Genomic DNA, 17,976 nt, shown 5'->3' on the forward strand with positions numbered 1-17,976 from the left:
TTATTATTTTTTAGGTGCATTATGTGAAGCCTACACCTTGGTGAGTGTGTGTAAGCGCAGAGCATCAGCTGTAGACCAGGAACATTACCTGTGCTGCTCATGAAGTTTCCCCAGAACCTGCCATGCCCACTGTAAAAAAAATTATTTATAAATTTTTAAATTATTATTTTATTGACACACTGGGTCTTCGTTGCTATGCACGGGCTTTCTATAGTTGCATTGCACAGGCTTCTTATTGCCGTGGCTTCTCTTGTTGCAGAACACGGGCTCTAGAATCTGGGCTCAATAGTTGTGGCACACAAGCTCAGTTGGCCCGAGGCATGTGGAATCTTCCCGGACCAAGGATCAAACTGATGTCCCCTGCCTTGACAGGCAGCTTCTTATCCACTGGACCACATTCAGGGGTGAAGTCCCCTGTGCGCACTCTTACCTCCAGTCTTGCTTACCCACTTCTGAGACAGTGTGGAGTACTGGTGACAGGCCAGCTGCCCACAAAGCCCAAGCTAGTCACTCTCTGGCCCTTTACCGAAAATGTTTGCCAACCCCTCCTTAACGACCAGATCTGTTGCCCAGTCTTTGAAGTTCCTGTCGAAGTTCCAGGTTTTGCTAATGTGCCCGACCCTGCTCTTCCCCCGGCAGAGCTGCTGGTGCTGAACGGGGCCGACCCAGTGGCTGAAGTCGCCATCCGACAGCTCAGCGAGTCCTCGAAGTTGAAGCTCAAGTCCCCGAGGAAGAAGAGCACGATCATCATATCCGGGGTCTCCAAGGTGAGCCTCTCCTCCTCTCACGCCCGCCCCGCCCCGCCTCCACTTAACTCCAGAAAGTTCCACCCCCCGGAATGTCAGGTTGCCTGCGGGCTTGCTAGGTGGCTTCAGTCGTGTCCAACTCCTTGCACCCCCATGAACTGTAGCCCGCCAGGCTCCTCTCTCCTTGGGATTCTCCAGGGAAGACGAGTGGGTTGCATGTCCTCCTCCAGACGATCTTCCTGATCCAGGGGTCAAACCTGCATCTCTTAGGTCTCCTGCGTCGCAGGCAGGTTCTTTACCACTGAGCCACCCGGGAAATGTCGATTGTGTTCCCCCAACAAGGGATTACTTGCGGCATTTTTTTTACGCAGCTTATCCTGTTGAGGAAGGAACTTGACGGTTTCTGACCTGGGGTGCTTTGGGTGTTGAGAGTTTGGTGAATCATTTGAAGAAAAATTACTGAAAGAGAAAGACCGAGATGAGGTCAGCTCCCCTTCGGGACAGGACCTCCACCCTCATCACCGAGCCGTCTTGGGGAACTTTCACTTTACACATGACTCATTTCCAAACGCTTCCTTTTGCAATGAATGTTTATGCCTCCTGCAGTCAGAGAAATGAAGCTTGTTTTAAAACACATCCCCGTCCCCATGCCTTCCTTGTGCTGCTCTGTGACCTTAGTCCAGAGCAGATGGCAGGCTCGAGGCATCCCATGTCGACATCCCCTGGCAGGCCAGGCTACGGGAGAGGCCAGCCCCTCTGGGCAAGGGCCCAGGTGACAGTCCCTTACTCTTTTTAACCTTTCAGAATGAGCAAAGAAAATGTGAGTGATGGAGGGGCAGGTGGGAAATTTAGTAGTTGGAAGGGGACAAGGAGGAAGATGAATTTTTGGACACAGCAGGTGGCTTGATTTCTTGAGGGCATAAGAGGGTGGCCAAGAGGGCATGCTGAGAACTGAGCCCCTGGCTCTTGGGAAAGGGGCCATAACAGGTCCTGGGAGGTGCTAGGGGCAAGTCACCAATGTGGCAGTTATACCCAGGGTGTGGGTGGCCTTGGAAACCATCTTCCAAGAGCCAGGTGATGCCTCTGGGTTTCCTGCACGCACTTCCAGAAGCAGCCAGGAGGGGGCGATAGCATCTCTGGAAGCACCCGGCTCAGTTCAGTAGTTGGGTTTTCTTTAGGATTAATAAATGAGTGAATGTACTTCCCTGGCGGCCCAGTGGTTAGGACTCCGAGTTTCCACTGCAGGGGGCAGGGGTTCCATCCCCGGGTCAGGGAACTGAGATCCCACATGCCAAGCGGTGTGACCAAAAACAAAACTATACCAACCTAAAAACCAAAAAATAAGAATGAGAGTGGAAGTGTTAGTCGCTCAGTTGTATCTGACCCTCTGTGACCCCATGGACTGTAGCCTGCCAGGGTCCTCTGTCCCTGGGTTCTCCAGGCAAGAACACTGGAGTGGGTAGCCATTCCCTTCTCCAGGGGATCTTCCCGACCCATGGATAGAAGCCAGGTCTCCTGCATTTGCAGGCAGATTCTTTACCGTCTGAGGCACCAGAGGCTTCAAAAAAAAAAAAAAAAGAACAAATAAGGACAAGACTTGTGACTGTCTCCATCTCCTCCGCGCTTTCTCTAAGGTTTTATTCTAGATCATTTAGTCCAGCTGACTTACCATTTTTGTTGTGGTTGTTGTTTAGTCACTAAGTCGTGTCCAGCTCTTTGTGACCCCTGGACTGTAGCCCACCAGGCTCCGCTGTCCATGGGATTCTCCAGGCAAGAATACTGGAGTGGATTGCCGTTTCTTCCTCTAGAGGATGTTTGCAACCCAGGGATTGAACTCACATCTCCAGCACTGGCAGGCGGATTCTTTACTGCTGAGCCACCAAGAAAGCCCCATTTTTTACTGAAGGTCAAATTGTCCCAGATTGAATCAGTGGGCATTTCTGACTTGGGTCAGAAAAGGCAGTTGTCAGCAGTCACTAAACAGACTGTGTGCCACCTCTGTGCCCAGACAGGGTGCTCTTTCCCAGATTCCCCCAGCCTGGCACCTCAGGCTGACCCTCTCCTTGGGAGACCTGTGTCCACTGTTTCTCAGCTTCCTTAGCTGTCTCCTTGGAGGGCCGGGCACCTTTGGACGCTGAAACCACCCCCATGGCTGTGTGTGTGGGGCTGCCAAGGCTTCTCCAGCTCACTGCTCCTCCCGAGTATCCTGGCATCTTCCTCACCCTGACTTTGTCTCTCATCCCCGGACAGACCTCACTATCTCAGGACAGTGACGCAGCCCTTATGCTGGACTACGCAGCCTCCATGGATGGTGCCCACCAAGAGGATGCCCCCCAGGACCAGCCGGAGGCGGCTGTGACCTCTGCCCCACCTGAGGAGGAGGCCCCAGTGGGGACCCTACCGGCCCTGGAGACCCAGGAGATAGAGCTAGACTCCTGGGACTTGGAGAAGGAGCCACCGGCTGGGGCGTGGGGTGGCCAGGCCCTGCAGGACCCCGATGGGGACGAGTTGTCTGAGAGCTCCCTGAGTGTGTCGGAGTTGGAGCCAGCCGCTGCCAAGAAGCATAAAGGTACCCGCCCCTCCCCACCGCTCCCTGCCCACCCTGGCCCTGCTCCCCGTCACTCCCCTCTGCTAGTCTGTGGCTTTGGTCTCCTGCCGGTTTCCAGACTGAAATTCAGTTCTCAGCCTCTGCTCTCTTTCCCTTCTCCTCTACAAGGGCACCCTACCCTTGCACCCCCATGCCTACAAAAACACCTGCACTCAATGTTTGAGCCCATTTCGAGCCCATGGGCAGGGCTGGGGGCACATTCAGGACCCTTCTGAGTGTGAGCGGCCAGGTCATCTCTCTGTGTTCTTGGGGCCACTTGGTGTTCCTGGCTAGAGGCACCCTGTTCTCTGTCTGTGCACCCTCCTCCTGGGAGTAGAACCATCCAGAGCATGGAGAGGGGCCTCCAGGAGCCACACACCACGATGGAGCCAAGGAGACCAGCTGGGCCGAGACGGGTCCCCTCAGCTGTACAGATGGGCTCCCCTGCACTTGCATGCCTCTCAGACTCTTCCCTCCAACTGAAACCAAACCAGGCCTCCCCATTCAGCCCTGACAGGACCCACGGGGAGAGAGCTCCCTAGAAAATTAGCCAATTAACACATGTGCGGAGGTGAGGTAATCATTGTATTAGAATAAGCGACTGTTTCACATTAGCACTAAACAGGGCTTTAAATCTATATTTCTTCAGTGAGCAGTTTAACCCAGACAGCGCTTTGGCACGATGGTGACCTGAAGATACTTGCCAAGAGAATTTAGCCCAGAGGTTCGGCCAGCTCTAGATGTGAGGCTTCAAGACTCGCTGAGTCTCGGCTCCCTCCTCCATGCACGGGGATGTACCTACTGCAGGTGGCCGCCTCCCCGAGAACCCCACCGCCAGGCGGTTATAGGAGGTCCCGGTGCAGAGCATGGGACAGGAGAGCCTAGGCAGGGGCTGGGGCCAATCCGGGAGTCCTAGGTACAGCTCTGTCCTGGCTCCTTGGCGAGGGTAGATATTAGGAATCTCACGGGTCAGGAACCGTGGTCAGGGGCTCTGCCTTCTGCTCCTTTGTTCTTGGTGCCATGGACCAGTGCAGTGATTCCTGCTTGGGGCAATCGTGTCCCCTCCCCAGGGGACGCCGGATGTAGCTGGAGAATTTCAACTGTCATAGCTGGGAGTTGGTGGCACTGCTGGCTTCAGCCAGGTCGAGGCCAGGGGTGCCGCTTATCACACCTCGGGGCACAGGACAGCCCCGGTATCCTTGGGATGGAGCTGGAGAGCCCTCCCCATTCGATTCCTGTCTCTCCCCCTTGGCCCACTGCCACAGATCAGATCGGGGACAGATGGGGGAGGAGGCAGAAGTGAGAAGAGGAGGGGAGAGAAAGGAGAGGATTCCTGGGTGTGGTTCCAGACCCTGAGATGAAGATCAGACTCCATCTACCCCCTGCCCAGGGTTGAGACCTTATCCCCAGGGCCCCCGTCGGGTGACCAGGAGTGGTGTGGGGAGCGGTGACCTGAGCACTGGCTCTGTGGTGCCTTCCTGGCTTCTGTTGTGGAAAAGGTGGCCTGGTTGTTGGTCTACAGCCCGGCATGCACCAGCCCCCGCCCCCCACCCCCGGCGTCTTGGGGCCAGAGCCGCCCAAGGGGGCTCACCTGGACCTAAGGCAGGCAGGTGGGCGCTGGGCAGTGGACACATGGGGAACAGGTGGGTGCGCCCCTTCTGTGCCCAACAGACCAGCAGCGGTGCGTCTCCTCTTCTCACAGAAGCTGACCCTGCCTCCCACCCTCAGTCCATTCTGAAAGGCTGAGCCTCGCCAACCCAGGTGCATTTGGAGCCCGCTGTTCCCTCCTCCCTCCTTCCCTCTGCTGGTCTTCCCAGGGAGCGCTCTCCCTGCGGTGTGTGTCCTTGCTGTGTCCTGGCCACCCTGCTTCTCTCCCGTGGCCAGCGGGATGGGTGACACCCTCATTCCTGGGGACCTGGTGCCCACAGATGTGCTGGCCCTGCACTCTGAGCCCCGGTGGGCGGCGCTGGGTTCACAGGACGCACCTCACTCCTAGGGCTTTACAGACCCAGGATGTTTTAAAGGGACCCATTTGGTAGCACTTAAGGAAAGTGCTTTATATTCCAGTGTTATCTGAGAGATCTGTTGTCAGAACCTTAGATGATTCTGCAGATGTTGATTCTTAGATGTTGTGCAGATAGTTGCTGTCTTCCACCAAAACTGGTGACAAGGAGGCAGCTCTCCTTTTAAAACTAAAAACCAGTTTTCAGATTAAGAACCACCTATGTCTCCTGGCATAGGAGGAAGTTAGCTTTCCGAGACCTGCCTGCCTGTTAGAATTCCCCTGGAATTCTGCTGATTGGAAATCTACTTGCTGTGAAGATGCAGCCAAGACAGGAAATGCATTCCTCAAACTAGTTTTATTTTTAGCTTAACAAAGCCCTGGGGTGCTTATACCCACTGCGAATGCGCTTAAGACAAACCACACTTAGAAGTGGCCAAGGTGGTACATTTTATGTCTGTTTTACCACAAGTCAGAACAAAAGCATTGGTGGAGACTTTGAAAAATATTCAAAAGTAAGACAAAGAGAAACAAACCAACGTCCTGCACAGTAACGTCCCATGTTGTGTGATGTAAATGCTTCAAACTCTTACCGTCTTGCATTCTGATTTTGCTGTTGCAAACTTTTCTTTTCACTTCTTCCTTTTCTCCATCTCCTGCTCATCCCCTTTAACTTAAGAGGATCGCTATGCCAACCAGAGTTAATTGCCTACACAGTAAGTTATTTTTGTTTTATATATTTTTTTTAAAATTAAGAATAGTCTTGCTATGAGGAAAGCAGATATCCTAACTGAGCTGGAAGTTAAATAGCCTCCCCACTTCCTTATTCCTCCCGTCCCTTCCCAGTTTGACCTTCCCAGGATGCCAGTTTCCCCACCTTCCTCCTTCAAAGTGCCCTGGTCAGGTGGTAGAAGACCAGCATCTCAGGCAAAGACAGAACTGTGTTAACTGATCTGACAACACCACCTCGCCAAGAAATACAGACAGACTGGCTTCCATAACTGTCCTTGGTTCTAAAAGATAGTCATTCCTATGAATGGGCTGTCTCTGGTTCCCCTTGAAATCTAAAGCTGGCCTTTGGGTAGCAAACTGCAACTTACAAGTTTGCTTTTGGTCACCGTTCCCCTGTCTGTAAGATGTTGGGACACATTTTTCCATGAGCGATTTATGTCTGTTAAACTGTGGAAACAACCAGCAGTAAAGTGGGGAGTATCTGCAACGTTAAATAGAATAATTATTTTTAATTCCTTCATATATGAGTTTATGGGGTTTCTCGGGGGGGGGGGGGTGCCAGTGGTAAAGAATGAATGCCCCTGTCAATACACCTGCCAATGTAGGAGATCCAGGTTCAATCCCTGGGTCGGGAAGATCCCTTGGAGAAGGGAATAGCAACCCACTCCAGTATTCTTGCATGGGAAACCCCATGAACAGAGGAGCCTGGCAGGCTACAGTCCATAGGGTCACAAAAGAGTTGGACACAGCTGAGCAACTAAACAACAACAACATGTTTATACTTGAGCCTTATATATATATAAACCTTGCAGGCGGAGAAGGCAATGGCACCCCACTCCAGTACTCTTGCCTGGAAGATCCCATGGACGGAGGAGCCTGGTGGGCTGCAGTCCATGGGGTCCCGAAGAGTCGGACACGACTGAGCGATTTCATTTTCACTTTTCACTTTCATGCATTGGAGAAGGAAATGGCAACCCACTCCACTGTTCTTGCCTGGAGAATCCCAGGGACGGGGGAGCCCGGTGGGCTGCCGTCTATGGGGTTGCACAGAGTCAGAAACAACTGAAGCGACTTAGCAGCAGCAAGCTTGCTGGAACCAGGGAAAGATTTTTTTTCTCTCTTCCTGGTGCCATCTAAAATTTTGGTTATTTGCCTTAAATTTCATGTAACCCATTTTCACATTTGACCTTCAGGCATCTTTAAGATCAGGAGTGAGGTCTGAGCCTTGCTTCCTGCCCGTCAGGTGAATGAGGTGGGCTTGTTAAATCCGAACAGCCCCACTCCATTGCCCCATGGCTGTGAGTTCCCCCATCAGCAAAGAGTGACAGATTCTGGGGCCCGGGGAAAGTGTGACCTTCCAAATTAGAGTTCTTGTGTCATCAGGGTTCTCCAGGGAAACAGAATCGATTGGTTCTAGGTTTCAAGGATCTAGTTTGTGTGGGTGAGTCTGGAACCTGCAGGGCAGACAGGAGCTGATGCCGCAGTCTTGAGGCAGAATCTCTGCCCGGGGATCCTTCCTCTTTGTTCTCAGTTGATTGGATGAAGGCTGTGCACGTCACCTGGGGTATCTCCTAGGGCTCAGGCCCAGATGGGAGACTTGGACCACACGGACAGGGGCTTCCCAGCAACACTCAGCTCAGTGCTGGATGGAGTCGCTGCGCACGCTGGGCAAACTGACACAGAACACTGGTGCCAGTGTGCTGGTCATGGTGGCTCTGAATGGTCCTGCCTCCCTGCAAAGAAGAGTGCACTTGCCCGCCCGAGCTACGCCCTACCGTGCTGCGGCTGCATCGGCGTCCATCAAGCGCACCCGTGGCTGTGTCCATCCCGTTATTTTCCCTGCAGGTCACTGTGCTTGAGTGACCAAGTTTAGACTGGCAGTCACATGGAATAACCTCAGCTTGTACTGGTCCTTTTTCATGTGTGATGAGTTAAACTGCGGAGCCTGGAGAAGGGCTCACAGCGCTGGAATATTCTGTGCTCCCCAGGCCACCGGCATGCCTTTCATCATGCCCGGAAGCCTATCCAAGTCCCTGCCAAAGAGCAGGGCTCTGCTCTGTGCTCCCTCTGAGAACTGCTCAATTCCACCCTCCAGAGGACTCCCCAGCAGCAACGTGGCAGACCGGCCCTCCAGATGCCCACCGGCCACCTCCAGCTCAGATGCATCCTCAGCAGCACAGAGGAGCCAAGCTTTGCAGGACAGAGCATGTCCCTCTCTGAGTCTTTACTTCCTTATTTGTAAGCAAGAGATGAGAGCACCCTCGGAGGTGGCTGGGAAACGTAACCTGGGCTGCAGCTTGTAGAGGTGCAAACCCCAGTCTCGCCCCTCACGAGACCATCCTCTGTCCAAAAAGCTGATGTCCCCAGAGAAGCCATGCAAGTCGTGTCAAGTTAGGGGTTGATCTGCACCAGAGCACATATGGCAGCATCCAGTTCTGCACTGACGCCGAGCAGGCAAAGTTAACAACAGAGCCCACCTGCTCCAGAGGGTGGAGGATGAGGACCAGAAACCGCGCGTGTGCCTGGCAGGGAGGGCAGCGCGATCTTCCACCCGGTGTCCAGGGTTCAAGGATACAGGAGGACGCGGCTGCCGTTTCAGGATCCTCATCCTAAGTCAGATCTTCCCCTTTGCTGTCTCGTCTCTGTTAGATCCTGGGGGTGGCTGAAACAGAGCTCCAGAGGTGAGGTGCTTTAAACAACAGAGATTTCTTCTCTGAGTTCCAGAGGCTGGAAGTCCAAGATCAAGGTGTGGGCAGGGCTGGTTGCTCCTGAGGCTGGGAAGGAGGGTCTGTCCCAGCCACTCCCCCAGCTTTGGGGTAGGGGGGATTGGTAACAACATAGCATATTGCCTCTTGGCTCATAGATGCGTCACCTTGAGCTCTGCCTTCACCTTCACATGGCGTTTCCCAGTGTGCCTCTGTTCACACTTCCCCTTTTTATAAGGAGCCTAGTCATACTTGATTAGCACCTGTCCTAATGACCTTGCTATAACTGAATCACCAATGTCATGACCGTCTCTCTAAATAAGGTCACATTCTGAGGACCTGGGTTTAGGACCCCAGCATAAGAATTCTGGATGGACAAGATGCAAACCGTGACACCGCCCCCACTCACACCTCAGACCCGGGCTCCAAACCCCGGATGGGATTTCAGCACAGGGACACGTGTGAAATGGGCTTTGTGGATGGAGTGTTTGAGGGGAGGTTCTCTTACCGCTGGCTTCCACATCGCTAGGTCTGCAGCTGGCCTGGGGGACAGACCAGTCTGCTCCCCTCCCCACTCTTCCATTCCCTGCCCTCCACCCCAGGGAGATGGGACTGGGAAGCGGGGTTAGAGTAGATTAACCAGATGGGTCCCTCGGACCTCCCTCCCTCTCCTCTGTTCTGATGTGACAGCCCCACATTCACATGCTATTTGAGGAGCTGAAGCCTGTGTGCTGCGGTCCACGGGGTCGCAAAGAGTCGGACATGACTGAGTGACTGTGAGCTTAACCCAGAGCAGCTACCTGTAGACCAGAAACACCTCCTAAGTGCCTCCCACCCCCCGCCTACCCCAACCCAAGGGAACCTGGCCAGGTTGGGAGCCTCCAGGACATTTGAATCCCTAGGTCATTAACCATCAGGCATCACTGTATCCACCCCACTGGCCAGACTCCAGAGTCAGGCCCCGTGGGTTGTGGTGACTCCTGCCATCACGCACCCTGCCTGGTGGTTTTTTTGAGATATGCTGCATCTTCCAGGGATTGGAATGGATCTGGGAATGGACCTCTGAGGTCCAGGGAGCAGCCAGTCAGGCCCATTGACTTGGAGTAAAGCCACTGAGACTTACATTCACCTTTCTGCTTTGTCCCCCTTCCAGCCTTCCTCAAGCCCCCCACACCACCTCCCAACGTTGGTGGTGGTGGTGGTTTAGTCACTAAGTCGTGTCTGACTCTTGCAACCCATGGACTGTAGCCTGCCAGGCTCCTCTGTCCGTGGGATTCTCCAGGCAAGAATACTGGAGTGGATTGCCATTTCTCAAACTCATGTCCATTGAGTCGGTGATGCCATCCAACCTTCTCATCCTCTGTGTATATATATATTTACAATTATATAGATATTTATATATTTGCAATTATATTATTTATAATAATTGTAAATATATACATAAAATACATATAATTATGAATAAATATAACTATAAATATATATATATATATACACACACAGAGGATGAAATGGTTGGATGGCATCACCAACTCAATGGACATGAGTTTGAGGAAACTCTGGGAGTTGGTGATAGACAGGGAGGCCTGGCGTGCTACAATCCATGGGGTCTCAAAGAGTCAGATACGACTGAGGGACTGAACTGAACTGACTGATGTATATATGTATATCCTATTCAGCCTTCTTGGAAGGTGATTGTATCCAAAGAGAAAATTAAATCAAGTCTTTGGGGGCAGCTTTGACCCAATGAAATTCAGCCCGTTTCTCTTGAGCTTCCGCACAGAAGCTCCTAAGTTTTCAAGTTATATGGCTAATATCAAAGGCAGATGTCTTCCTACATTTGTCATAGTGTTTTTGTTCCCCTGTGGCTTCTCTGTTTCTCTGTCCCACCTCTCAGTCCACAGGAGTGACTGCACTTTTTATTTGGAGCAGCCAGTCAGGAGAGGAGACCCATCTATTCTGGGCAGAGCAAGTAGGACGGCCATCCTTAAGAGGGTGTGGCCTCTGAAATTCATGGGATTGTTCCCTTCCCCACAGTCAGTGCTGATCCTGCAAAGGTCTGTGGACAAGACTGGATCAGATTCCACAATTGGCTGTACGTTTCAGCTAGAAGAGCAAAGTGTTGCTCTCAGGCCTCCCGTTTGGATAAAGCCAGATGGTTTCTGCATATGTTACAACTTTTGAAGTACTCGCTGGATCTGTCATGAAAAGAATGATTGCCAGATTAGCCATAAAGCTCCTTACTGGGAACGTCGAGCCATTCCTCTTTCAAAGTCCTTAACTCCTACATGCAAACGGTCATGGGTTTCACAGCCTGACTGGAAAGGACCCTGTTGGGCCTTGTTCACAGGATGTTAAACTAGTTTGTGGAAGTGAAAGCAGGTTAGTGGGCTCTGTCCCGTTGCTATGGTAGCTGGCCTTTAACCTTTAAGGAACCATCACCGTTGAAATCATTGCTGCTGCTATATTTTTTCTATTTCATGTTCCATCATTTTACGTCAAATCCGCATAGGTTGGAACAAGCAAAATTGAGGTTTTGTAGATCAAAAGTGATCAAGTAACAGACATTTCATGTGACTTAGCTGGATAGACACATACTGGATCTGGAATTATAAAAGCTCTTCCTCCTCAAAAGAATAAGTCAAATGTTAACTTTCCTAAGGGGCTTCCCAGGTGGCTCAGCGGTAAAGAATCCACCTGCCCCAGTGCAGGAGATGCGGGTTTGATCCCTGGGTCGGGAAGATCCCTTGGAGAAGGAAATGGCAACCCACTCCAGTATTCTTGCCCGGGAAATCCCATGGACAGAGGAGCCTGTCGGGCTACAGTCGACAGGGTCGCAAAGAGTTGGACATGACTCAGGGACTAAACAGCAACTTTCCTAAGAAGGTGAAAATCATTTCTGTCAGAGTCCTTAATTTGGTTTTAATATCAGAGCATCCTTTCTGGGTCGTTAGAGCCCTGCTCTGCTACTTATACTCTTCCTCATGACAAGGAGTGGGTAGGGCTGGGGGACCCCTTAAAGTCAGGGATGTGAGTGCCTTCCCTGGGAATGGATTCCAAGGGACAATCCAGCCGGCTGCCCCTACTCTCATGTTTTAAGCTGCTCTGCTCACTACGCCTTGGGAGCTCTTGTGTTGCGCACAGGCCTGACCCAGCTGCCTTTCTGCACTTGCAGTCACAGGCTGCCTGTGTTAGTCACTGGAGCTGCCTTCTCTCCTTCCCTCCCGGGCACGTCCCAGCCTCTCGCCACAGCCCTCTGACCCTGTGCCTTGCTCTTTCAGGAGGAATTTTAAGAAAGGGTGCCAAGCTCTTCTTCCGCCGGCGGCACCAGCAGAAAGACCCCGGCCTGAGCCAGTCGCACAACGACCTTGTGTTCCTGCAGCAGCCTGATGGGGCGCGGAGGAAGGGGGTGACGCTCTCCCGGATCCTGAACAAGAAGCTGCTCTCCAGGCACCGGGGCCAGAGCACCCTGAATGGCGCCCCCTCGGACCCCTGCCTGTAGGCCGACGCCCCCTCTCTGGGTAAGCTGCAAGTGCGGACCCACCATCACCACCTGCCGGGATACAGCCACAGGGCCAGCGAGCTGCTGGACAGCCGCCCTGTCCACCATCTAGCTGGGGTTTTCCCAACCATTTTGTCTTTTAAAGGGGAAAAAAAAAAAAAAACAGTCTCCATCCAGGAGGTTTCCCTGAAGAGAACCTGCAAAGCCCAATTTGCCACCAGAAGCCAGGGGACCCGAAGACTCCACCGTTTGTCTGTGCTCACAGCTGAGAATTGAAGTTAAGTGGGAGGATACTTCCTGTGCGAGCTGTGGAACTCACTGTAAGGGGCTGTGGATGGGCAGCTGGGGAAACGAGCTCGGTCCTCCGTGCTCTAACCTTGGTTGGTGCCTGGACCACATAGCAAAGGGGGCGGTCCCTCCGTGCTGTCACTGTGAATGGCATGGATGGGTCAACTCTCCTGATTGGCTACTCAGAGTAAAAAGTGCAGCTGCCCCTGAGGACTGAGAGGAGGGATACGGGCAAACAGAGAAATCACCGCAGTAACGGAAACACTGACAAATGTAGGAAGACACTTGCCTTTGATATTAGCCATATAACTTGAAAAATTATGCAAATACTAAATATATCCTATGCATATTATGCTGAACACTTTTCTAAGTTTACTTTGAGCCTATTTGCAAGTAGGAGATATGTAAATCCTTATGTGGTTTTACATTTTTCTGAATAGCGTCAGAAGCTATAATAATACCAACAGAGCAGTCAACACACGGAATGTTTTCCCTGCCATCTGACGTCCGGGGCGCTGCTCTCACAGGAGAGCAGCCAGCCCGTCAGATGAAGTCAGGAGCAATAAGCCACAGACATAAGGTTGTGTTCACCATACATACGTGGTTTTTCTTTAGTTCAAGGTTTTGCCAAATATTGCCAACAGCTGAAACAAAGTACTATCAGGGCAAAGGAGGAAATCATTTTATGTCTCAGGTGTGAGTCTTAGGAATGGAAGTTTAATAACAAATGAGCCAAACATACATCAGATTTCTTTTATGAGCTCTTCAGAATGCTACTGTGAACGGTGCTCAGCCGCTCTTGGGAGGCCCTTGTTTTAATTTCCAGTGGGAAAAACAGTGAGCTTGGCACACGAAGTTAGTACCCTATGGATCTTCCTCATCAATTCGCCTTTCCCCTGGGGGGAACCACGTTCCTCATCCATGAGTCCATCCCCTGGGATTCAGTCACATGTTTTCACTCCTTCTGGATGAGGCACTTTTAGGAGAAATGCTTATTAAGGAGCACCTGTCATCCTGAGGACAGGTTTTGCATAAGATCCATTTTTCTTCGTGAGACTCGAAGGCAATTTTGAACACCTGGCTTCCGTCACAGATATGAAATTGGGTGAGTTGTATCTAGAGGTGCTTTTGTGACTCCTTCAACATATACGTCATGGGTAAGGGAGCCAGGGATGAGCAGAAACCTTTATAAAAATCAAGTGTATAGAATTCTTTCCTACTTTTTTTCTTTTTGAGGATGAGATTAGAAAATAACATTAAGAATTTTATTATAGGGACTTCCCTGGTGGTCCAGTGGTTAAGTCTTTACCTCCTAGTGTAGGGGGTATGAGTTCAATCCCTGGCCAGAGAGCTAAGATCCCACATGCCTCGTGGCCAAAATCTAGAATATAAACAACAGAACCAATACTGAAACAGGTTCAATAAAGACTTTAAAAATGGTCCACATCAAAACAACTTAAAAACCAGGAATTTTGTTTTAAAATGCACTATTCAAAATCCTTAGGTGTCCCAATAATTATCAACTGACTGTAAAATGACTTTTTTAGCATACAATGCTTTTAAAGATTATACTCCAATTGTTATCACTGTAAATTAGCACCTGGCATTCCAAAATCTAGTATGTTCATACCAAGTTAGTTCCCACAGACTAGAAATCACTACTAGTCTTTTGGGACCAATGGTCTCATTAATGTTCTGTTTCACTTGAGGGATTCTTGTCCTTTCTCATGTGGTTGGCAGAACCTGTGACATTTCACAATTAATTCTAAGAGGGTATTGTGTGTGTAAGAATGTCAGGCACTGATCAGGAGTTGTCAGTGCAATTTTTTATTTGATTTGAACTCAACATTTTAGTTTCAACTTTCTCGCTCTAAAAGAAGTCATAGCCATTCCCATTCCTGAACAACCCCATGAGCATCCTGCTCACTGCTCCATACCTTCATCCAGGGCTCTGCTTCTCAACTTTCTCAAGACCTGATAACTCTTCAGGGTCCTGGGGAAGTGTCAGGGGCTCTCCATCCAACCTGTGAGGGAGGGAGAAGCACACAGGTTGGCGCGAGGGAGTGTATACTGACGACATGTGTGTCTGCTGGTGTCTATTAGATGCACATCAAGAACCTGTACATTTAAGTCACTCCAGGAGCCCACCCTCCAGATGCACATACATTAGTCTCCGGCAAAGGGGTTTTTCGGAAGTGACAGAGGACACTGACGTAGAAATAAGACAAGAAAAATGAGAGGTAGGGTCAGGGTAGTGCCGTGAGAACATGGGCTGTATTGATACTGTGAATGTTTCATTTCCAAGTTGTTTATCCAGGTGTATTTTTTAATAGTGTAGGGTATTTATATTAAATGTCATTGACACCAAACATCAATTAAGATTATACACCAAATGCAAAACCTACTTATTGTAAATCATTCATTCCCTGTACCTTTTCCACACGTGAGAGTGGTTTGGGGGCTTTTGATATTGTTTTGATGAAATTTCTTGCAGAGTGGTGCTTTGAAAGCAATTTCTCATGAACACTAGTATTAATGTATATCTGTATGTCTGGAACCAGCTGCTCATGTCTGTTTTAATAAGTTGTCAATACTTCTATTGGATTTGTTTAAGGATGAGCCTGTGTTATTTCCTGAGGAATGAAATGGACCTTTAGGTGTGTGTCTGATTTCATGTAGCATCAACAGAAGTACCCATCTCATCATTCTGGCTGAAAACCTGCTGTGAGGAAGAAGGTTTAGACCGAGCACTTTATTTCCATCAGATCTCAAGTTTAAGTCCACAACCATCCCGGGATTTCTAGAGATAACTACCCGGCCTGCTGCTGCCAGCCAGTCATAAGCTGGGTACCTGTCCAGACGTTTGATTGGTCTTACTGGCCACATCTATAGAAGAATGCTGTACGTTTTCTTCTTGAACAGAAAGGGAAAGGTTAATTTAATTTACACTGCTGCCACTCAATTCAAATATTTTCTGAGTAATGTTCTCATGGCCCTCAGTCTTGAAACGAAATATAAATTGGTGGCTGTTGGAAGCCAGAACGTTTAACTCCATCAAATGAAAAACAGGTCTCAGCACCAGCCTAGACCCTGTTGCCAGGTCCTGCCACCACCACCCCAAACCTGTGAAGGCGTGATGACCAAAGCAAGCGGCCCGGGGACATCATTACTGCTAGTCCTACGAAGCAAACTCAGGTTACACCTCTCTGCTTCCTCCTTTTTTCTTATTTTTGGCATTCCTTCCTTCCAGATGAGGAAGCAGTCAAAATGCAACAAACTGCCCCATTCACCCTGGAGGAGGAAATGGCAACCCACTCCAGTGTTCTTGCTTGGGAAATCCCATGGACAGAGGAGCCTTGGCAGGCTACAGTCCATGGGGTTGCAAAGGGTTGGACATGCCTGGGCACAGCACAACCCCATTCCCCCAGCTTCCAAACGACCAGTAATGTGCCACTTATAATTTAGGCTTATAGGTCCCCCCTCCCCAGTGTTGTATCAAAGCTACAATTTTTTTTTTTTTTTAAAGAAGAAAACAAAAGGGTTTCCAGGTATGCGGAGAGGTTTGGCTTGATGACCAAGCGTGGTGATGAATTTACCCGACCGTGATTGTATTCCTGGGTAGCACTTTAAAAACAGACTGCGGTCTCGTACTGACCTTGTGTGGTTGGGTTCATTCCGGGAAGATGTGGCTGGAACGCAAATGGTCTTGGAAGGAAATAAACGAGCTCACAGAACGCTAAACACTGAGTTGCCCTTGCTGAGTCCTGTGTTGCCCCCATGTCCCTCAGCTTCTCCGAGGGTCTGGGAATCCTGGTCTTTCTCTCATCAGGTATGACCCTGGTCGGGTGGTTGGAGGAGGAGTTGTCCTAACATTCTTCCTAAATGATTCATATGTCACTAAGCACCTGCTTTAAGCCTGGGGCTAAAGTCATTTCCTGGGACAAAAGTGTCTCCAGTGAACTTTAGGGCGCCGGTGAATTGTAGGTGCTGCCTGCCACTCGGGGTCTCTTGGCCTGGGTCCCCCAGTGGTTATGTGACCCCGTGTGATCCCCAGGGACTTTTGAGGAGGACTGTTCCCCTTGGGGTGAAACCGCTATCCAACCGCCACACCGCCATCATCACCCTGCCCCAGCCGCCTGAGAGTTGGAGGGGTAGATGCCAGGTGGGGCCCCAGGATGGCTGGGACCCAGGCTGCAGGTTCTGGGGGTAGGGGTGGGCAGGGGCCGGGAGGGGCGCGCAGACAGAGTATCCGGTGCCAGCCCTCCAGGCCTCACATCTTGGCTGCTTATCAGCTTCCTTGCTTGTGTCAGATTCCTGGCCCCCTGCTCTGCCCAAGCCCTAAGAAAATTGGTCCCCTGTCCAACCCCCATCCCCATCCCCCACCCCTTCCTCTCAGCTGTCCTAACCCTGAACGTCCGCTAGGGTATGGAGTGGTCACTCGAGGGCCAAGACTGACTCACAGCCCTGCATTTCAGAGGAAGGGTCCGCCTGCATAAAACCCCAGCATTGCAGGCTCGGCTCTGGGTTCTCTGCTCTGGACATGGCAGGTGGTGACTGGGTTCTCTGCTCTGGACACGGCAGGTGGCGACTGCGCCGAGTCTGGTTTGGGATCAAGGCATCTCAGGCCCTCTGTTGAACAGCTGCTTCCTGCATGGCCAGCGGTCTGTTCTGCTCTGACACTCCAGGAGGGGTCTGGACGGATGTCCTGGATGGCCAGCTGTCCTAACCTGACCTCCTGGAGGTCACTTGCAGGAGCCCACGGTGTTCTTGCCAGTCCTGTCTACACAGCATAGATGGATCCAGTTCAGCCACTTCAGCATATTCACTGTGGCGCGCGCACCCCTCAGCCCCAGGACACACCTCTTCTGTTCTTACAGTCTAACCAAACAAGTCCTGCACTCTATGTGAAGTGCCTGCCCCAGAGCACTTCTGTCAGCATCCTTCAGCCCTGTCACGTGGCCCCTTCTCACCCTGTCCTAGACTTGAAGCCCAGCAAGAATGTGGGTGCCCACATCCCCTGGGTTTAGAATGGTGCCCATGAAGAGCGATGATGGACATCGGTTGACAGCTTTGTATCAGCTCATACGGGAATTCTGCTTACCCACTCCTACCGCACTCACCGGGGTCTGGGGACAGAGTGGACATGGAGGGGATGTGCGTGACAAAGAGTGCTGCTCTTGACCTTGGTCCCTCACAAATGTAGGGGGCTGTGTGTGTCAGTAAATCGTTTATCAAAAGAAAGGCAGCTCGCTCACCATAGAGGGCTGGATACCAGCATGAATGACCTAGCCCAGTGCCCGCCCCCAAGAGAAAGCTGCCAGGCCAGGCCTCCTTCCCAAAGTGAGCCAGGGGCATCCCCCTCCACAGCTGTCCACAGCTCACCTCCGCTCTAAACCGTAACGTCCGTAATAAAA

The 17,976-nt window shown here is 51.1% G+C and overlaps 1 protein-coding gene across 1 annotated transcript in view; it reads left to right on the forward strand.

Moving 5' to 3' along the window:
• C2CD2 (C2 calcium dependent domain containing 2) overlaps positions 1 to 16,309 on the forward strand; it is a 63,577-nt gene extending 47,268 nt beyond the window's left edge. The window contains exons 12-14 of the mRNA XM_040231462.1: positions 640 to 767; positions 2,997 to 3,315; positions 12,054 to 16,309. Coding sequence (XP_040087396.1) covers positions 640 to 767; positions 2,997 to 3,315; positions 12,054 to 12,274 — 668 coding nt within the window. The 3' untranslated portion in view covers positions 12,275 to 16,309. The remainder of the gene's footprint in view (positions 1 to 639; positions 768 to 2,996; positions 3,316 to 12,053) is intronic.
• Positions 16,310 to 17,976: the final 1,667 nt, after the last annotated feature.

Source organism: Oryx dammah, unplaced genomic scaffold (assembly GCF_014754425.2).
Source record: "Oryx dammah isolate SB20612 unplaced genomic scaffold, SCBI_Odam_1.1 HiC_scaffold_2, whole genome shotgun sequence".
NCBI lineage: Eukaryota > Metazoa > Chordata > Mammalia > Artiodactyla > Bovidae > Oryx > Oryx dammah.